Source organism: Pinus tabuliformis, chromosome 1_2 (genome assembly GCF_031772625.1).
Source record: "Pinus tabuliformis cultivar Carrire ecotype Pingquan chromosome 1_2, CPIR1, whole genome shotgun sequence".
NCBI lineage: Eukaryota > Viridiplantae > Streptophyta > Pinopsida > Pinales > Pinaceae > Pinus > Pinus tabuliformis.
Genome location: NC_142298.1, coordinates 1269013633 through 1269028290, shown reverse-complemented (window position 1 = coordinate 1269028290; position 14658 = coordinate 1269013633). Strand labels below are relative to the sequence as shown.

The 14658-nt window shown below is 35.7% G+C and overlaps 1 protein-coding gene across 1 annotated transcript; it reads right to left on the bottom strand.

Annotated features, from left to right (window-relative positions):
- Window positions 1-9588: 9588 nt before the first annotated feature.
- On the bottom strand, window positions 9589-13572 carry LOC149210850 (protein CORTICAL MICROTUBULE DISORDERING 5-like). The gene is made up of 4 exons (XM_089394491.1): window positions 12541-13572; window positions 11908-12108; window positions 11281-11372; window positions 9589-11193 (listed from the first exon to the last, which is right to left on the bottom strand). The coding sequence occupies exons 1-4, from the start codon at window positions 12958-12960 to the stop codon at window positions 10323-10325; spliced, it is 1584 nt and encodes a 527-aa protein (XP_089250617.1). The 5' UTR covers window positions 12961-13572; the 3' UTR covers window positions 9589-10322.
- Between the last annotated feature and the right edge of the window lie 1086 nt (window positions 13573-14658).

The following is a 14658-nucleotide window of genomic DNA, read 5'->3' as shown; positions in this document are numbered from 1 at the left end:
TCTTCCTTTGTCAAACTCGTTAAAACTTAATGACATCGGATTTTGTCATAATGATGCCTTACAATCATAAGCTATCCCCGTCAAGCTTGTTAAAAATAACTGGGGTACTCGCCAACAATGGTGGGGAAAATGGACCCATAATTATTTTCGTGTCGGCAGTATGTCGCTCTTGAACATGGCACTTGTCTGCATTCGTGTCTGGGTGGGGACATCTCATCTTGTTTTACACTAGCCTCCGTGGGTTTGGGTTATCATGTTTGACTTTTCATCTGCTCATTGCCTTGTCACCATGACCCTTGATCATTTGAATATCAATACTGCCAAGTCCACCGTCGTGCCGCCGATATGTTCAAGAGAAGTTGACCTCTACGAGAATACTCAACCTCCCTCTGATACCTCACACAAAATATCTTATCCTTCTCTGTCTCGTGTCGATGATGTGGGAAACATTATGGCCCACCTTTGATCAAGGTCACTTCCTGTCGACTTCAGCTCATTATCCAGGAAGTTGACCTAGGGACTCCCTTCAGGTGCCTTAGAGCCTGCATGCCTCAATGGCAGGTTCTTCGTGTTCGACGTGGGGTTTTCATCCTTGGCCTCCGATCGAATGATTCTGCGGGTGTTCGACGCCAGCTCATTGTTTCACATGTCGTAGATTGTACCTATAGTACCTTGAGGACCATTGTCATTATTGGTGGTACCTCTCGCGTCTGTTAATGGTTTTCAGCATTGACTGGTAATCAGACGATGTTCTTGCATGTTCGACTTCAACTCCTATATTCACATGCTTGGACTTGTACTTTGTTCGGGTCGAGATGGAGCGCAAGACCCTGGGTTTTGTCTATTGAAATCTAGGTTGCGATTTTGTGGATTATTATGATCATTACATGACTCATTGATGGATGGTTGCGCCCATACCTGAGTCTTCATGGATGGCTGCGACCATACCTTTACTATCATCACGGTCTCATTAGCTGGGTGGCTGCGTCCATACCACAGACCTCTTTCGTATGTCTTTTGGATGGCTGTGCCCATGCCTAGACTACATGTAATTGATTATCAGAGATATCAGTTGTACATACGTGCAGGTTCTTCCTGGTCGTGTTCCAGTTCAGCCAGTTTCGTAAAGCTTTTGACCCCTCCCTCTCTCTCGGGCTTCATGCTTTAGGGGGCATCTGTTACACAGTAATTTGTCACTGTCTCCCTGTCAGTGTTCCTGCTGTGTCATGGGACCAAATTACTCATGCTCATGCTCTCTAATGTTGCTAAATGACCCACTTTGCCAAAGTTTATGCATCATCGCGACTGTTGTCAAAATAACCGCACTGATGGGCGCTCCATAACAGACCGAATGCGCTTCCAGCGCGGAAGTACACGTGATTCCCACGCTGGTCGAATTTCATGAGACAGCGCGTCTGTTATTCATATCTGATCGCGCTGACATGACCTTCTCTGTTATTCAGCAGCGATGTCAGCGCCCCAGTGCAGTTCTGAACCCGCGCTGATCCAGTTTGGGTGAGTTTGTTCTAACAGCCGGCCTTCCAGATGACTCCAGACCTGGTTGTTGGCCTTGTAAATGCCACCCTCCCTTCTCTGGCATGTCTATTTCATCATTTGAGCCACCTTCCTTGGAGATAATCTCATCATCCCACCATTCATGGAGACTCCTTCTCCTACTTAAGCCTCCACCATTGCCATGAGCAGCTAGTTTTGGAATTCGTAGTGCTTGGAGTGTTGCTGCTAGTGTGTGAGCTTGATAGGTAGCTGGTGTGACAAGTGTGGGATTGCTAGGGAGCTTAAGGAAGGTTGTGAAGTGTTTCTTTCTTGTGTAAACTTGTGTGAGAGAGAGCTTTTGTTTTGGGAGATCTACCTCCAAGGGTGAATGCTTAAGAGACTTGCTGGCTAGACCCTCTTGAGAAGGATTTGACGTCAGAACTATGGTTGTATTCTTCTTTGTTTATTAATAATAGATGACTATCATTATGGTTCCACTCTTAATGTCCTTATGATGATGTTTGAGTTATATCTTTTCTGACTGATATATAGTTACATCTACTGGATTTTATGCTTGTGTTTGTATCGTTCTTTGCATGTGCAGGTGTCCATGCACGAGGATCGTGAGGACCGTGACCGGCCGAGGCAAAGGGATGGGAGCATCAACTCTTCTACAAGTACTAGCATTGGAATCCAGGTAGGCCTTCATCATTGGTCTTTTATGTGTAATTAGGAACCTGCGTGTTAGCATTGTTTGATTGTTGCTAGACCTCGTTTGGACTAGTAGGGATCGCCTCTATCCGTAGATGGGATTTACCTCCACAACAATCCTTTCTAAAACTCCATTTCATTTAGATTTTTATGGAGTAGTCTTCTTCCTTGCTACACTGCACTTCTTACAAAATTCTTTGAATTCCTTCATGCATAATTCTCCACCCTTATCTATTCTCAACACCTTAATTTTCTTCTCTATATAATTTTTCAAAAAATCCTTAAACTGTTTGAATTTGTCAAAGACTCTATATTTCTTCTTTAGGAAACAAATCCATGCATTCCTTGAGAATTCATTTATAAAGACATAGAACATAGATTTTCCTAATGATCGAACTGACATACCTCCAAACAAATCACTATGCACCAAATATAATATTCCCTATGCCCTTATAGCACTAGGGGAGAATCTTACTTGATTATTCTTCTGATATAAACATTTTTCATAAAAATCAAAATCTAGAGAGCAATTATACATGCCTTCTATCATTCCATTACCAGTAGTACTCAAAGGCCCTTCTCTATGATATGTCGCAGTCATTGATGCCACAACATAGCCTTTTTCTCTAAAGATGGTAGGATTTTTTCATTCTTCAGCTCCACTCTCAAGAAAAACAGAAAGATTGCACCCATCACTAATAGTGCTTCCCAACAACTTATATAAAGTTCAAATCCATACTTCCCTCATCAATATGATTTCTCCTTGAATCATACTGCAAGTATCCTTTTCAAATATTATTTTTAAACCTACTTCACTCAACTTGCTTAGTGAAATCAAATTTCTGGCCAATCCTTGGATGTGAATAACAATGGAGAGTGTTCTAATCCTTCCACCCGTGAAATTCAACTTGACTTTTTCTTGTATGATTACGATTTTCAGCTTCCAGGAAAAATTACCACCATCAAATCTTTCATACTCGCAAAACCACTCCATATGAGGAGTCATATGAAAGGATGCAATTGAGTTGACCAATCATGCCTCGTGATCCACATATATATTTGAAGAATTTAAGTACACATCCCCTCCTTAAGCTAAGGATGATTTTCCTTCTACAGAAAGAGCATCTTCAAATACCTTCCCTTTCTCAGTAATTTTAGATCTACAATATCTCTTGTAATGCTCTCCACATATCCAACATATCTTAACAAATTTTCCTAGAGCTTTAGATCTCTCACCAGAGGAATTATTTATATTTATATTTTTGAACATCCTATTATAGATAAGGAATCTATGTTCTGAATTTCCATTTTTTTTCCATATCATATCCTCTTATAACAAGGACAAGACTATTTCATTAAAACTTAAATTAGTTGCATTATTACCTACAACAATAACCAAACTATCACACGAGTCTGGTAAAAAACATAACAAGTTGATGCAATTATCTTCATCTAAAATATTAATATCAATATTGAGTAGCTTACTTATGATGATATTGAAGTTGTTTTGGATGATCTATCACCGAGTCTCAATGATTACGATTTTCAATTCATCTTCTAGGAAAACCCATCACCATAATATCTTTCATACTCGAAAAACCACTCCCTATGAAGATAGGAGTCATATGAAAGGATGCAACTGAGTTGACCAATCATGCGCATGATCCACATGTATTTGAAGAAGCCAAGTACACATCCCATCTCTCATCTAATGATGATTTTCCTTCTATAGAAAGAGAATCTTCAAATCCCTTCTCTTTCTCAATAATTTTAGATCTATAATATTCTTGTAATGCCCTTTTTTACACATATCCAACATACCTTAAAAATTTATCCTAGAGATTTAGATCTCTCACAGGAGGAATTATTTTTATTTCTATTTTGGAACATCCACTTTCAGATAATGCATCTATGTTCTGAATTTCCATGTTTCTCCATCTCATCTCCTCTGATAACAAGGATGATACTATATCAGTGGAACTTAAATTAGTTGCATTTTTACCTATGGAAATAACCAAATTATCTCACGAATCTGGTAAACAACATAAAATTTTGATATACTTATCTTCATATAAACTATTAATATCAATATATAATAGCTTACTTATGAAAGTATGAAGTTGTTTTAGATGCTCTATCATGGAGTCTCCATCATTCATCCTCGGGTTATATAAATTTTTCCCTAGTAACAATTTGTTCACCAAGGACTTAGACTAATACAAAGCCCTTAACTTGTTCCACAAATCTTTTTTTATAGATTCCCTTGAAATATTCAAGAATATTGAATCTAAGAGACATAATCATATTGTGTTCTTTGTCTTTCAATACAAATTGTTGTAGTCTTTTGTTGACATCCCCATTAGTGTAGAATCCATAATGATCCACTAATCTCTTCCTAGCAACATATCTTCCATTTTGAGCTTCCACAACTCAAAACTCTTCCCAATGATTTATCGATCTCTATTTTTGAACAGAACACCATTTTCTTACACCACAAGAGTTGCTTCTGCAGATATCCCATTATAACAAGGTTTATTATAGGCCTATGTGAAACACCTTAGCCACAAAGGCATCCCCTTGAAGCCAAAAATACTCTGATACCAAATGTAGGTTTTAATCTTGTACAAATAATTGTTGCAAAAAAATTCTTAATAAAACATAAAAGATGTAATAGGAAACACGCACATTGACACCGAGATTTTATCCTAGAAACCCAAACCAGCTAGCAAGTTCTTTTCAATATGTTCCTTTATATAGCATTACAATAAAAGATATATATCCCATAACATCCATTAACTGCCAATCCATTTACCATGTATTAGAATACAATAATAGCTCCTTAACCAAAACTACAAAACCATGGACAAAACCACCATGCACCATAACACTGCTAAAGGAAAAAATTATTTGTCAAAAATGAATGCAAAATCATCCCAAAAAGGGGGGGAGAAGTTATATTGTTATAGTTAGAATTACCCAACCACAAAGTGTTGTTTCTCTATGATCCTTGTGCAAGGATCACCATACAAACATGTGCAATATGTGTGATAAGTGCACAACAAGATTCGAAGGCAATCTCTCTAGCATGCAAACTGTAATTTAACATGTAGGACGAGGATGAAAGGCTACACTTGTGAAATGAAGATCAAACAGTTAGTTGATGCAGTCAGCTTAGGGGATGCCTCATATCTTCATCTCCAAGCTCCTACACATATGAAACCAACATACAAGCATCTACAATTCTTCCTACAAGATCAAGCTAGCATGAAAACCATTGATAAACCAACATGTATACAATGAATAGCAATAGCATAATAGAAAGGGAATCAATATTGCATTAAATAAAAATGGAATATAATAGAAATTATACCTCAAGCATGACAAAAACCTTATCTTCACCTTGCAACCTTGCCTCCTCCTCCTCTTAAAAGTGATAACTTCTCACAAGATTAGAGCTCTCACGTTATACTATGGACACTAGGTCTAGCCCCTTCCCTCTTGAAAGGGTGAGATTATATAGGTTCATTCTATCCTATAGGATTATCTAGACACCTACGGGCTCGAGAAGTTGGGAAACTTCTACAATAATGGACCCCTAACTAACTCATACACAAGTGGGTCAACGTGATATCCTTGGGAATGACAAACTCTAGAACCATCTTTTCTCAATTATGAAATAATTATTATTTCATAATTATGAACTTTTAACAAAATAATTATGATAAATTATTCAATTATGTAATTTCACTCTTTTAACATGGAATGACTCCCACATAAGTAAAAGCAAAGGTGAAACGGGATGCATTTTAGCAGGCAATTGAGGTAAGTTGAACTTGGGTTTCTCTCACTATGATGGAGTGAAAAATAGGGTTATAACATACACCTAACACAACATACAACACCTGGGGATTATCATGCAAATAATATAACACATACCCAACATCTTTGATGAAAAACAATACTTTGAACCTTGTTCCACATCCTCGTTGTAAAAAACTTATTGGTTGCAAATAGACTTTTAAAACAATGTTCATTGTAAAAGGACAAATTGAAAATAATAAGGCATGGTTAATCACTAAAGGATTTTTTCATAAAGAACGTATCAATTATATTAAAACTTTTTCTCATGTTAAAATGAACATCATTAGAACCGTCATTTTTCTTTCTATGTCTTTTTAATGGGAAATTCACCAAAAGGATATCAAGAGTGTTTTTTTAAGTCGTTATTTTCATGAATAAACTTATATGCAACAACCACCTAGTTTTGTCTCCCATGAAACCTTATGTTTGGTATGTAATTTGGACAAGAACTTCTATGGTCTTAAAAAAGCATTGAGGGATTGGTATGAGAAAATTAATATTGATTTCTTGCAAAATGGTTTCAGGAGGTGTCAATATGATCCAAATCTATATTTTAAATTATTTGAAGATGGCATTGTCATTTTTTTTCTTTATGTAGATGAGCTAATCCATATAATGATCCAACATTCCTTAATCCAAGAATTAAAGAATGATCATAAGTAGCACTAAAATGAAAAACTTAAGCATAGTGCATTATATTCTTGGTCTTCAAGTCTAATACATGGCTAATGGTATATTCCTTTCTCATCCCAAGCATGTTTTGGATTTGCTGGCACAGTTTCATATGAGTGATTATAATCCTTCACCCAACACCATTTCATTCCAAAGAAATTATTTGTTGATTGTGACACTCTTCTTGTTGATGAAACACTCTATCATTAACTTGTTGGGATTTTGATATATCCAACATATACCAAACCTAATCTCTCATTTTTTGTTAGCTCGGCCTCTAGGTTTATACGAAATCCTCATGACACCCTTTGGAAAGTGGCTAAACGGATTATCAGATATCTCCAAGGAACTCTACATTATGGTGTATTTGATTCAAGCAAGGTTTATATTTTACTTCTTGGCTACATCAATTTCTATCGGGTAGGAGAGACCATTAATAGAAGGTTTATTGCAGGAAATATCTTTCAGCGTGGTTAAAGTCTAATTTCATGGTCCAATAAGAAGTCGAAAACCCTTTCTCTTTCTGCTTGTGAAGCAAAGTATAGAGTAGCGAAGGAAGCAACGGAAGAAGCAATGTTGTTTTGGCATGTTTTTAATATACTCGGACTAGTTCAAAATGCTCCTACTATGCTAAGATGTGATAATCAATGTGTTATCGAACTCGCTTACAATCCATTATATCACTCCAAGACCAAACATATCGATCGTGATACTCATTACATTTGAGTTTTGATAACTTATGGTGTTAATTGTATATAGTTTCATCCCATTGAATAGTAAGCTACTAATATCTTCACCAAATCAAATCCATGATAGAGGTGAAGTTTCTCCATATTCATCACTTATTTGGGATGTAGTTAGATTTCATCAAGGGGGAATGTTAGTACAATGCCATCCTCCTCCAACTGTGATTCTAACTCTCTAATCATCATTAAAAGAGAATGTCAAAATGTGTTAATGATTTCCTAAAGGCCTTATGTGCATGCTTAGGGTATTTTGTAATAGTTACTCTTCAATAACTATCTTATTATTTAAAGGGAGTATTCCACACGCATATGGGAATTGTTCTCCTTTAATTCTCCCATATATAATTGAGGTGAAGGGGGTATTTTAAAATGTGCAAATGTAATGTGGAGTAATGGATATGTGGGGGTGCTCAAACATTGTAAGATTATAGAGTTTTCCTAAGGAATAGAAAACCGACTTACGTGGATGTTTCTCCATTATGGGGTTTTACCATATATAAAATCTTTTCTCTTTTGTCTCTTTTATTTCTTGCGTATCTCATTCATTGATTTCTCTAATGTTTTGTATAAAATATTAGATTAATAAGATTCCTTGTTATATGGTTTTGCATATTAATTCGATTTGACAAAAGCCCTCATATACTATTTTTTGTGGAGCGAATTTTGATGGCTTATAAACCTTCTCATGAATGGTGTATATACAAACAACTCTCATATCCCTTCCCATTTGTAAACAATCATAACAATTTTCCTTTAACATCTGAGCCTTTACATGGGATGTGAGTCGACAACTAATTTATTTCCAAGCCACAATTTGAGTTTATAACTTTTCTTCAATGGCAGGTGACCTCAAGTAATCTTTCCTTTACCTTATGAGAAAATGCTCATTCACTTGTCATGCCAATTACACTGGGAATATTCCTCTAGGCTTACCTTCACATTTTTATTTTGATTTATTAGCAACTTAACTTTGTTTTCTTGTTAATTGTATTTTCTTTGCAAGTAAGACCACTCAATTATTGGTGGTATAGGAACATCATTTAAGAGTTTGATTAAGTCATACATTTGAGTAACATTCCAAGATGTATTTCTAGTAGTGAATAGTCAAGATATATAAGTATGAAATAATATAAGGAACATCATCACTAACCATGTCATCAGCGTAAAAGCAACTATTAAATAAGCACTAAAACACATCAACCTAACCATAGGGCATATTAGGACGACTCCCTATAGTTCCCATGTAGTCATAGTGTTTTCCATTCAATATGCCTTGTAGATTAAGCAAAACATTTCATGTAGCTTCGATGTGACAATGTAGAATTGTTAGTGTTGACTATTTTGAAAATTAACACTTACAAACATAACCAAAAATCTTTATAATATGAAGGTTGTAGCTTTGAGTGAACCTTATTAACACATTAGTCCTTTAATTTTTCCATCCAAACTCAACTTAACCAATTAAGAATCTCGTCTCATTATGCCCAATCTAACTCGAAGTCCCACTTATTAACAACATTGAAAAAAGCATACTAAATATTTAAACACTTTATTAATATTTTTTATTATCTAAAAAACAATATTTATATTATTGTAAATGTTATAAAAGTAACACCTCACATACTTTATTGATATTTTCTTTCTTTTATTCTAGAAAATCAATATTTTGATATAGTATATTCTTATTTAATATTTTTAGACATTGATAAATAATAATCATCTAATATAATTCAATGTAATGGTATGTTATGTAAAATATATTAACATTAAATTTTAATTATAAAATGTTAATAATATATTTTTATATTAATTGAGCACATAAAATTAAAAAGTTTTATTTTATTAAAATTAAAATTTTCAAATTCATATTAATAATTTTTAATTTAACTATGTTTTAAAAAAAACCATTTTATATGTAAACCAATGAATTAGCAATGTTTCTTGACCTTTGCCTCAGTGTATGACTTTAGGCTGTATCACAGTCATTACTCCATCAAATTAACTTTTATTGCATTTCACAGCCATTAAACAGAACAAGGCCAATAAAAATCATACATAACATTTTAACATTTTTATCTGAAATGATAGAGAAGTTGTATTGCATTTCAATGAAGTGCTTCATAAAACCCATATGGTATCATACAGCCATTAAACAGAACAAGGCCAATAAAAATCATACATAACATTTTAACATTTTTATCTGAAATGATAGAGAAGTTGTACAGCACATATGGATTTGGTCCAACAGTACTGTCTAACTTCATTTCCTATCGCTCCCGGATTTACTACGAGGATAGGAAATGCCAATCCAGAAACCCAGTTTAGCTTACAGTTTGTGACTCTTTCAATACAGATACAGGTGACCCAAACAGAATTCTGGTCACGCCCAAAACGTGACATGCATTAATTGCCACCTTGTATCTTTGAGAAGAACATGATCGGACTAATACAGAAGTCCTGTCTATGCTAACAAGATTGAAACTCAAAGCAAAGAAGTCCTGTGTATGCAACTAGTTGCATCGAGAGGAGGTAGGTGATCAAGAAACTAGCATCCAGAGAAGCTAGGTAATCAGGAAACTAGCCCAGGTTGTAGATCACCTAGCTTATCTGGATGCAACGAATTGCATACACAGGACTTCTTTGCTTAATTTTCATTCTTCTATCACAAACACGACTTTCACAGTATTGCTGTAGAGCACCTAGCTTCTCTGGCTGCAATTAGTTGCATAAACAGGACCTCTTTGTTTTGAGTTTCAATCTCCTTAGCATAAATAGGACTTCTGTAGTATTTCCATCATGTTCTTCTCAAAGACATAAGATAGCAAAAATTGAGGAACCTTAGTACTTAGTAGCTTTGAGTTTCAATCTACTTAGCACTTGATGCATTCTGGAATATGATGACAAACCTTCTCTGTTTCCACCACTACACTGGCTTTCAACCCAATCAATGAGTTTGGTCAGTGACATCCATTTACGGGAAACAGAGGGTAGAATACGATTGGAATCCTCTGTCATGGCCCTGGATTCTTCAGAGGACTTTATATTTTTGAAGCATGTGTCTAAGGTCTTCTCTATGAAGTCGATGAACCAGGATTCTATTTCGTTTTTCATTTTCTTTGCAAGTCTTGCCATCTGGTAGAAACCATTCTTTCTCCTGGAATCTTGGGCATGGGGGGGCTGTTGATCTGCTGGATTTGAACCTTTCTTCTCAATGTCCTGATTGGAAAATCTGATCGGGCTTTGTAGGCTTGACGTGTAGTTTAGGTGGGGGTTCTTTTTAGGAATGGGATGGTTCTCGGCTCCTCGGGACAAGGAAATCCTTGGTGAGAATTTTTTAGAAGTTACATGCGCTTGACAAGAAGTTGAGCTTCTTGACAAAAGGCCTGCCTTTGAACTCCCAGACAAATCCTGAGATGACTTTCTAAGCAAAGTTTTTGACGAATTCAATGGTGGTTCTTGGGGATTTGAGTTGCATCCTATTTCATGGAGGAACCAGCGAACCGTATTTGACGAGTTTTCTTTGTCTTCAAAAGAGCTGGGCATTTTTTCTCTGTCTTCAAAAGCTTGCATTTTATTTGAAGTCGCAGTATTGATTAGTTCTTCCATGGCAGTCAGAGTCTGCGAGGTTTGACAATGTAAATCCAGGAACTGTTCTATAGCTGTATCAGGGGCTTTCGGATCTGCTTCAGAACACAATTCTGCAAACTTTCTGCACAATGGTTAAATATTATACTCAACTCAATCTGCTAGCAAATTAACTAGTCTCCAAAATGATTAATTTTACTTTGATACGTACTTCATTATTTTCACCAGAGTCTCCATTGCAGATGCTGCCTGTTGCGCAATCGATGCTACAACAACAGCTGCATCACGTCTCTGCAAAGCTTCCTGCAGTAATATTCCTAATGTCAGATGCAGTTTGAAGGAACTCCCTACAAACTTCTTTGGGAATCGCTGCAGGTATATGGCAAGAAAGGTATTCTACTTGGACAAAGGTAATATTCACTATTTACAAACTAAGGCCTTAGGTAATCAGATTCTAAACACTCCATTGCAGCAATTGGATATTCTATTGTGAGCACGCATGGTCATTTTAGGGTAGAGATAGATGTTAGAATCATTTCTTTCACGTCACAAAGTAATATAAGCAGCATAGGTTAAACTCTCAGTCTGTAGGAAGAGTATATGAAATTGAGAACTAACATTATAGTTCCGTTTGGGTTGTACTTTTTTAGCTGTTTTGTTTGCACTTCTCCTTTTCCATTAAACTAACTGGACATGCATTAGGCCTTCATTTAGCTATCTTAAGTTTCTTAGATCCTATTTTAATCATTTCTCCACGATAACATACTTTCTTTCTTTCATATTTGCAAATATACAACAGATATTTTAGATACAAAACTTGAGACAGAGTATAGCTTACCTTTCCTATGGTGCCAAGCTTTCCAGGAAGAGATTTAGGAACAGCGTTTCCAGAAGCAACATGACTAGCGTTGACAGCAACATCTGGCGATGAAATGGATGGCTTTTTTAAGGTACAAGCGATGGGTCTGACCTTCATATTGGCAACAGGAAACACAGACGCTCTCCTATGGCTTAATCTTGGGGGTATATGACTCTTTTCCTGCAAAAGGTACAAAACACACATTTAAATCACATTTCTTCGAAATCTGAAATTCTCCAAATTTCCCGCTTAAATATTTTTAAGGAATGCTAGACACGCATGCTTCACAAACGCAGATTATAAAACCCTCGAAGATAGTTGAATACAGCACTATCGTTCAGCATATACATACTATGACATCTAATCACCATACCCAGAAGCTTTTGAGGATAGACAAGGATAAATAACAATTTGCATGCATGTATTTGACAGAAGTCCTGTGAATATAGCATGCCTGTATTTTGACAGAATTCTTGTAAATATTACTTAAATATGGATAGGGTTTTGACAGAATTCTAGTAAATATAACTTAAATATGGATAGGGTTTTGACAGAATTCTTGTAAATACAACTTAAATATGGATCCCTATCTGAAACAGGGCTACTTCTTACATGTATGTCCGGCAAAGGGATATTCGAGCTGCTTTCCAAGACGATGGATTTCCCTTCGGCCAAATTTGGTTCTGACATCAAATTGGCCAAATCTTCAGGAGTGCCCACAAGTGGATGGCAACCGGGAGTAGGTTGAGGCCCTTGGATACAAGGAAAAGGAGCTCCAGGCACAATTTTGTTGACATAAATAAATTGTCCTACCTGTAATTTACCGCTCAGGACAAGCTCCTGCTGCTCACCAGTGAGGGAAACATAAGTTGAATGCCGCCCATCTGAGAGCTTAATTCTAAATCCTTTCTTTGGCCAGAGTTCTGTGAAGTCGAGATCTACTGGAAATATGTCTATGATTTGTAGCAACACCGAACCATGTTCCCCTGTAACGAGCAGCTTCAACAGACTGCCAGGAGCCAATGTCGCCATGAAATGAAATAAAGAATGCCAGGAAATGGATTGAGCTAATAAAATTGTATGTTATTTTAATTAAAATTCCTGTCGGCTTTGAGGGAACTTTAAAGGAAACCCAAACACTGCATCTCCTCCCCATTCTTCCTCGATTGGCGGAAAGTTGACCCATAATTTGCTGAAGCAGAACTGGTGCCGGTGATTTTGAAATTCGCACTTTGTATTCTGGTTTCAGGAAGTCTTAAAATTCAGAGAATTTCTGCGGATCCCCAAATTAAATTTCACAAAATTTCTGCGGGTCTCAGCGTAAAAAATAGAAAGATTCTGGCCAAACAGCAGCGGAAAACATTCTACCGGTCTAAAAGCTAATTTACATTCCCCAGCATGCGGAAAAACTGTTAAAAATGGACTGGTTCCTGAATCAAACCAATTACAAAAACCTAGGGGAGAATATAATTCTCTAGTTAATTTCCGTTACATTTTCTTCCAAGACCGTTCAGTTCAAGCCGGAACATGCATATCAGAAAAATAAAGCCTTTCAAAAAAATCTCCTCAATAATTTGAGATACCCAGATGGTAAAACAAGGAAAGTATATTTTACCAGCGGATATATCTCGATGAGGATAAACATCCCGGCACAGACGCACGGTGGTGCATTGTATGGGAGAGATAAGAACGGAGAAATTAACTTTTTACTGCTTTTTTTTTTTTTCTGTTTTCTTCGTTACAAGGTTAGATTGCAATCAAGGCACGACTTGATTTTATGCATGTTATTAAAAGTAAAGTTAATGAAGCATATAAATTTGGGATAATATTTGAATTTTTTTTTAACCTTAAAGATAAATGCTGTATAAAACACATACTCCCATTAAAAAATAGCGTGCACTATGATCGCAACAGGGGATGACTTTTTCCAAAATATTATTTACAGTGAGACCTCGTTTTGGTTATAAAGTAAAGCTAGAATGGATGAGAATGGGGAATAAACTTTGCAAGACTTTTTTTCCTATTTCCTTTGTTAGAAGGTTAGATTTGAATCCCAGCCATATGATTTTATATGTGGTATTAAAGGTTGGGGTAATGAAAGATATAAATTCCAGGGTATAATCTCTGAATTATGATCACGATGGAATGATTTTTTTGGTAAGTATTATATTGGGTGAAATTATTATTTTAGTTGTAAAATAAAATTTAAAATTGTTTGTGATTGATATGAGGAGGGATGAATTTTTTTTTTTTTTAAGAAATAGTAAGTTATTTAAGTAGATTGGTTTTTTTTAATAATGATGATTAGCCATTAGTGATGATTGTTCTCATTCTTAATTTACTAAATTGTGATAAATATTGTCACTTAAAAAAAATTATTATTTAAAAAGAATATATATAAAGAGAAGAAGAAATTGGATTTGTTTTTATTATTATAATTCTAAAAAAAGTGTTCGTTGAGTTATAAATTTGGAATACAAGAAATAGAAAATAGAAAGAAATATCCACACTATCCATAATAGACACACAAATTTTCTATGGGAAATTGTTATGGGTAAAACCTAAGTAGAAGGCGAGGTTATTTTGTGCTATTTTCTTTAGGATGGAAAATGTGCAAGTACAAACAAATAGGTGTTATCTATGGGGTTAAGTGAGACATGTGGCACCTATGGTTATTATGGTTCCATTCTATTTTTTTCTCTTACTTCTCGCTCCTAGTTGTTATGGTTT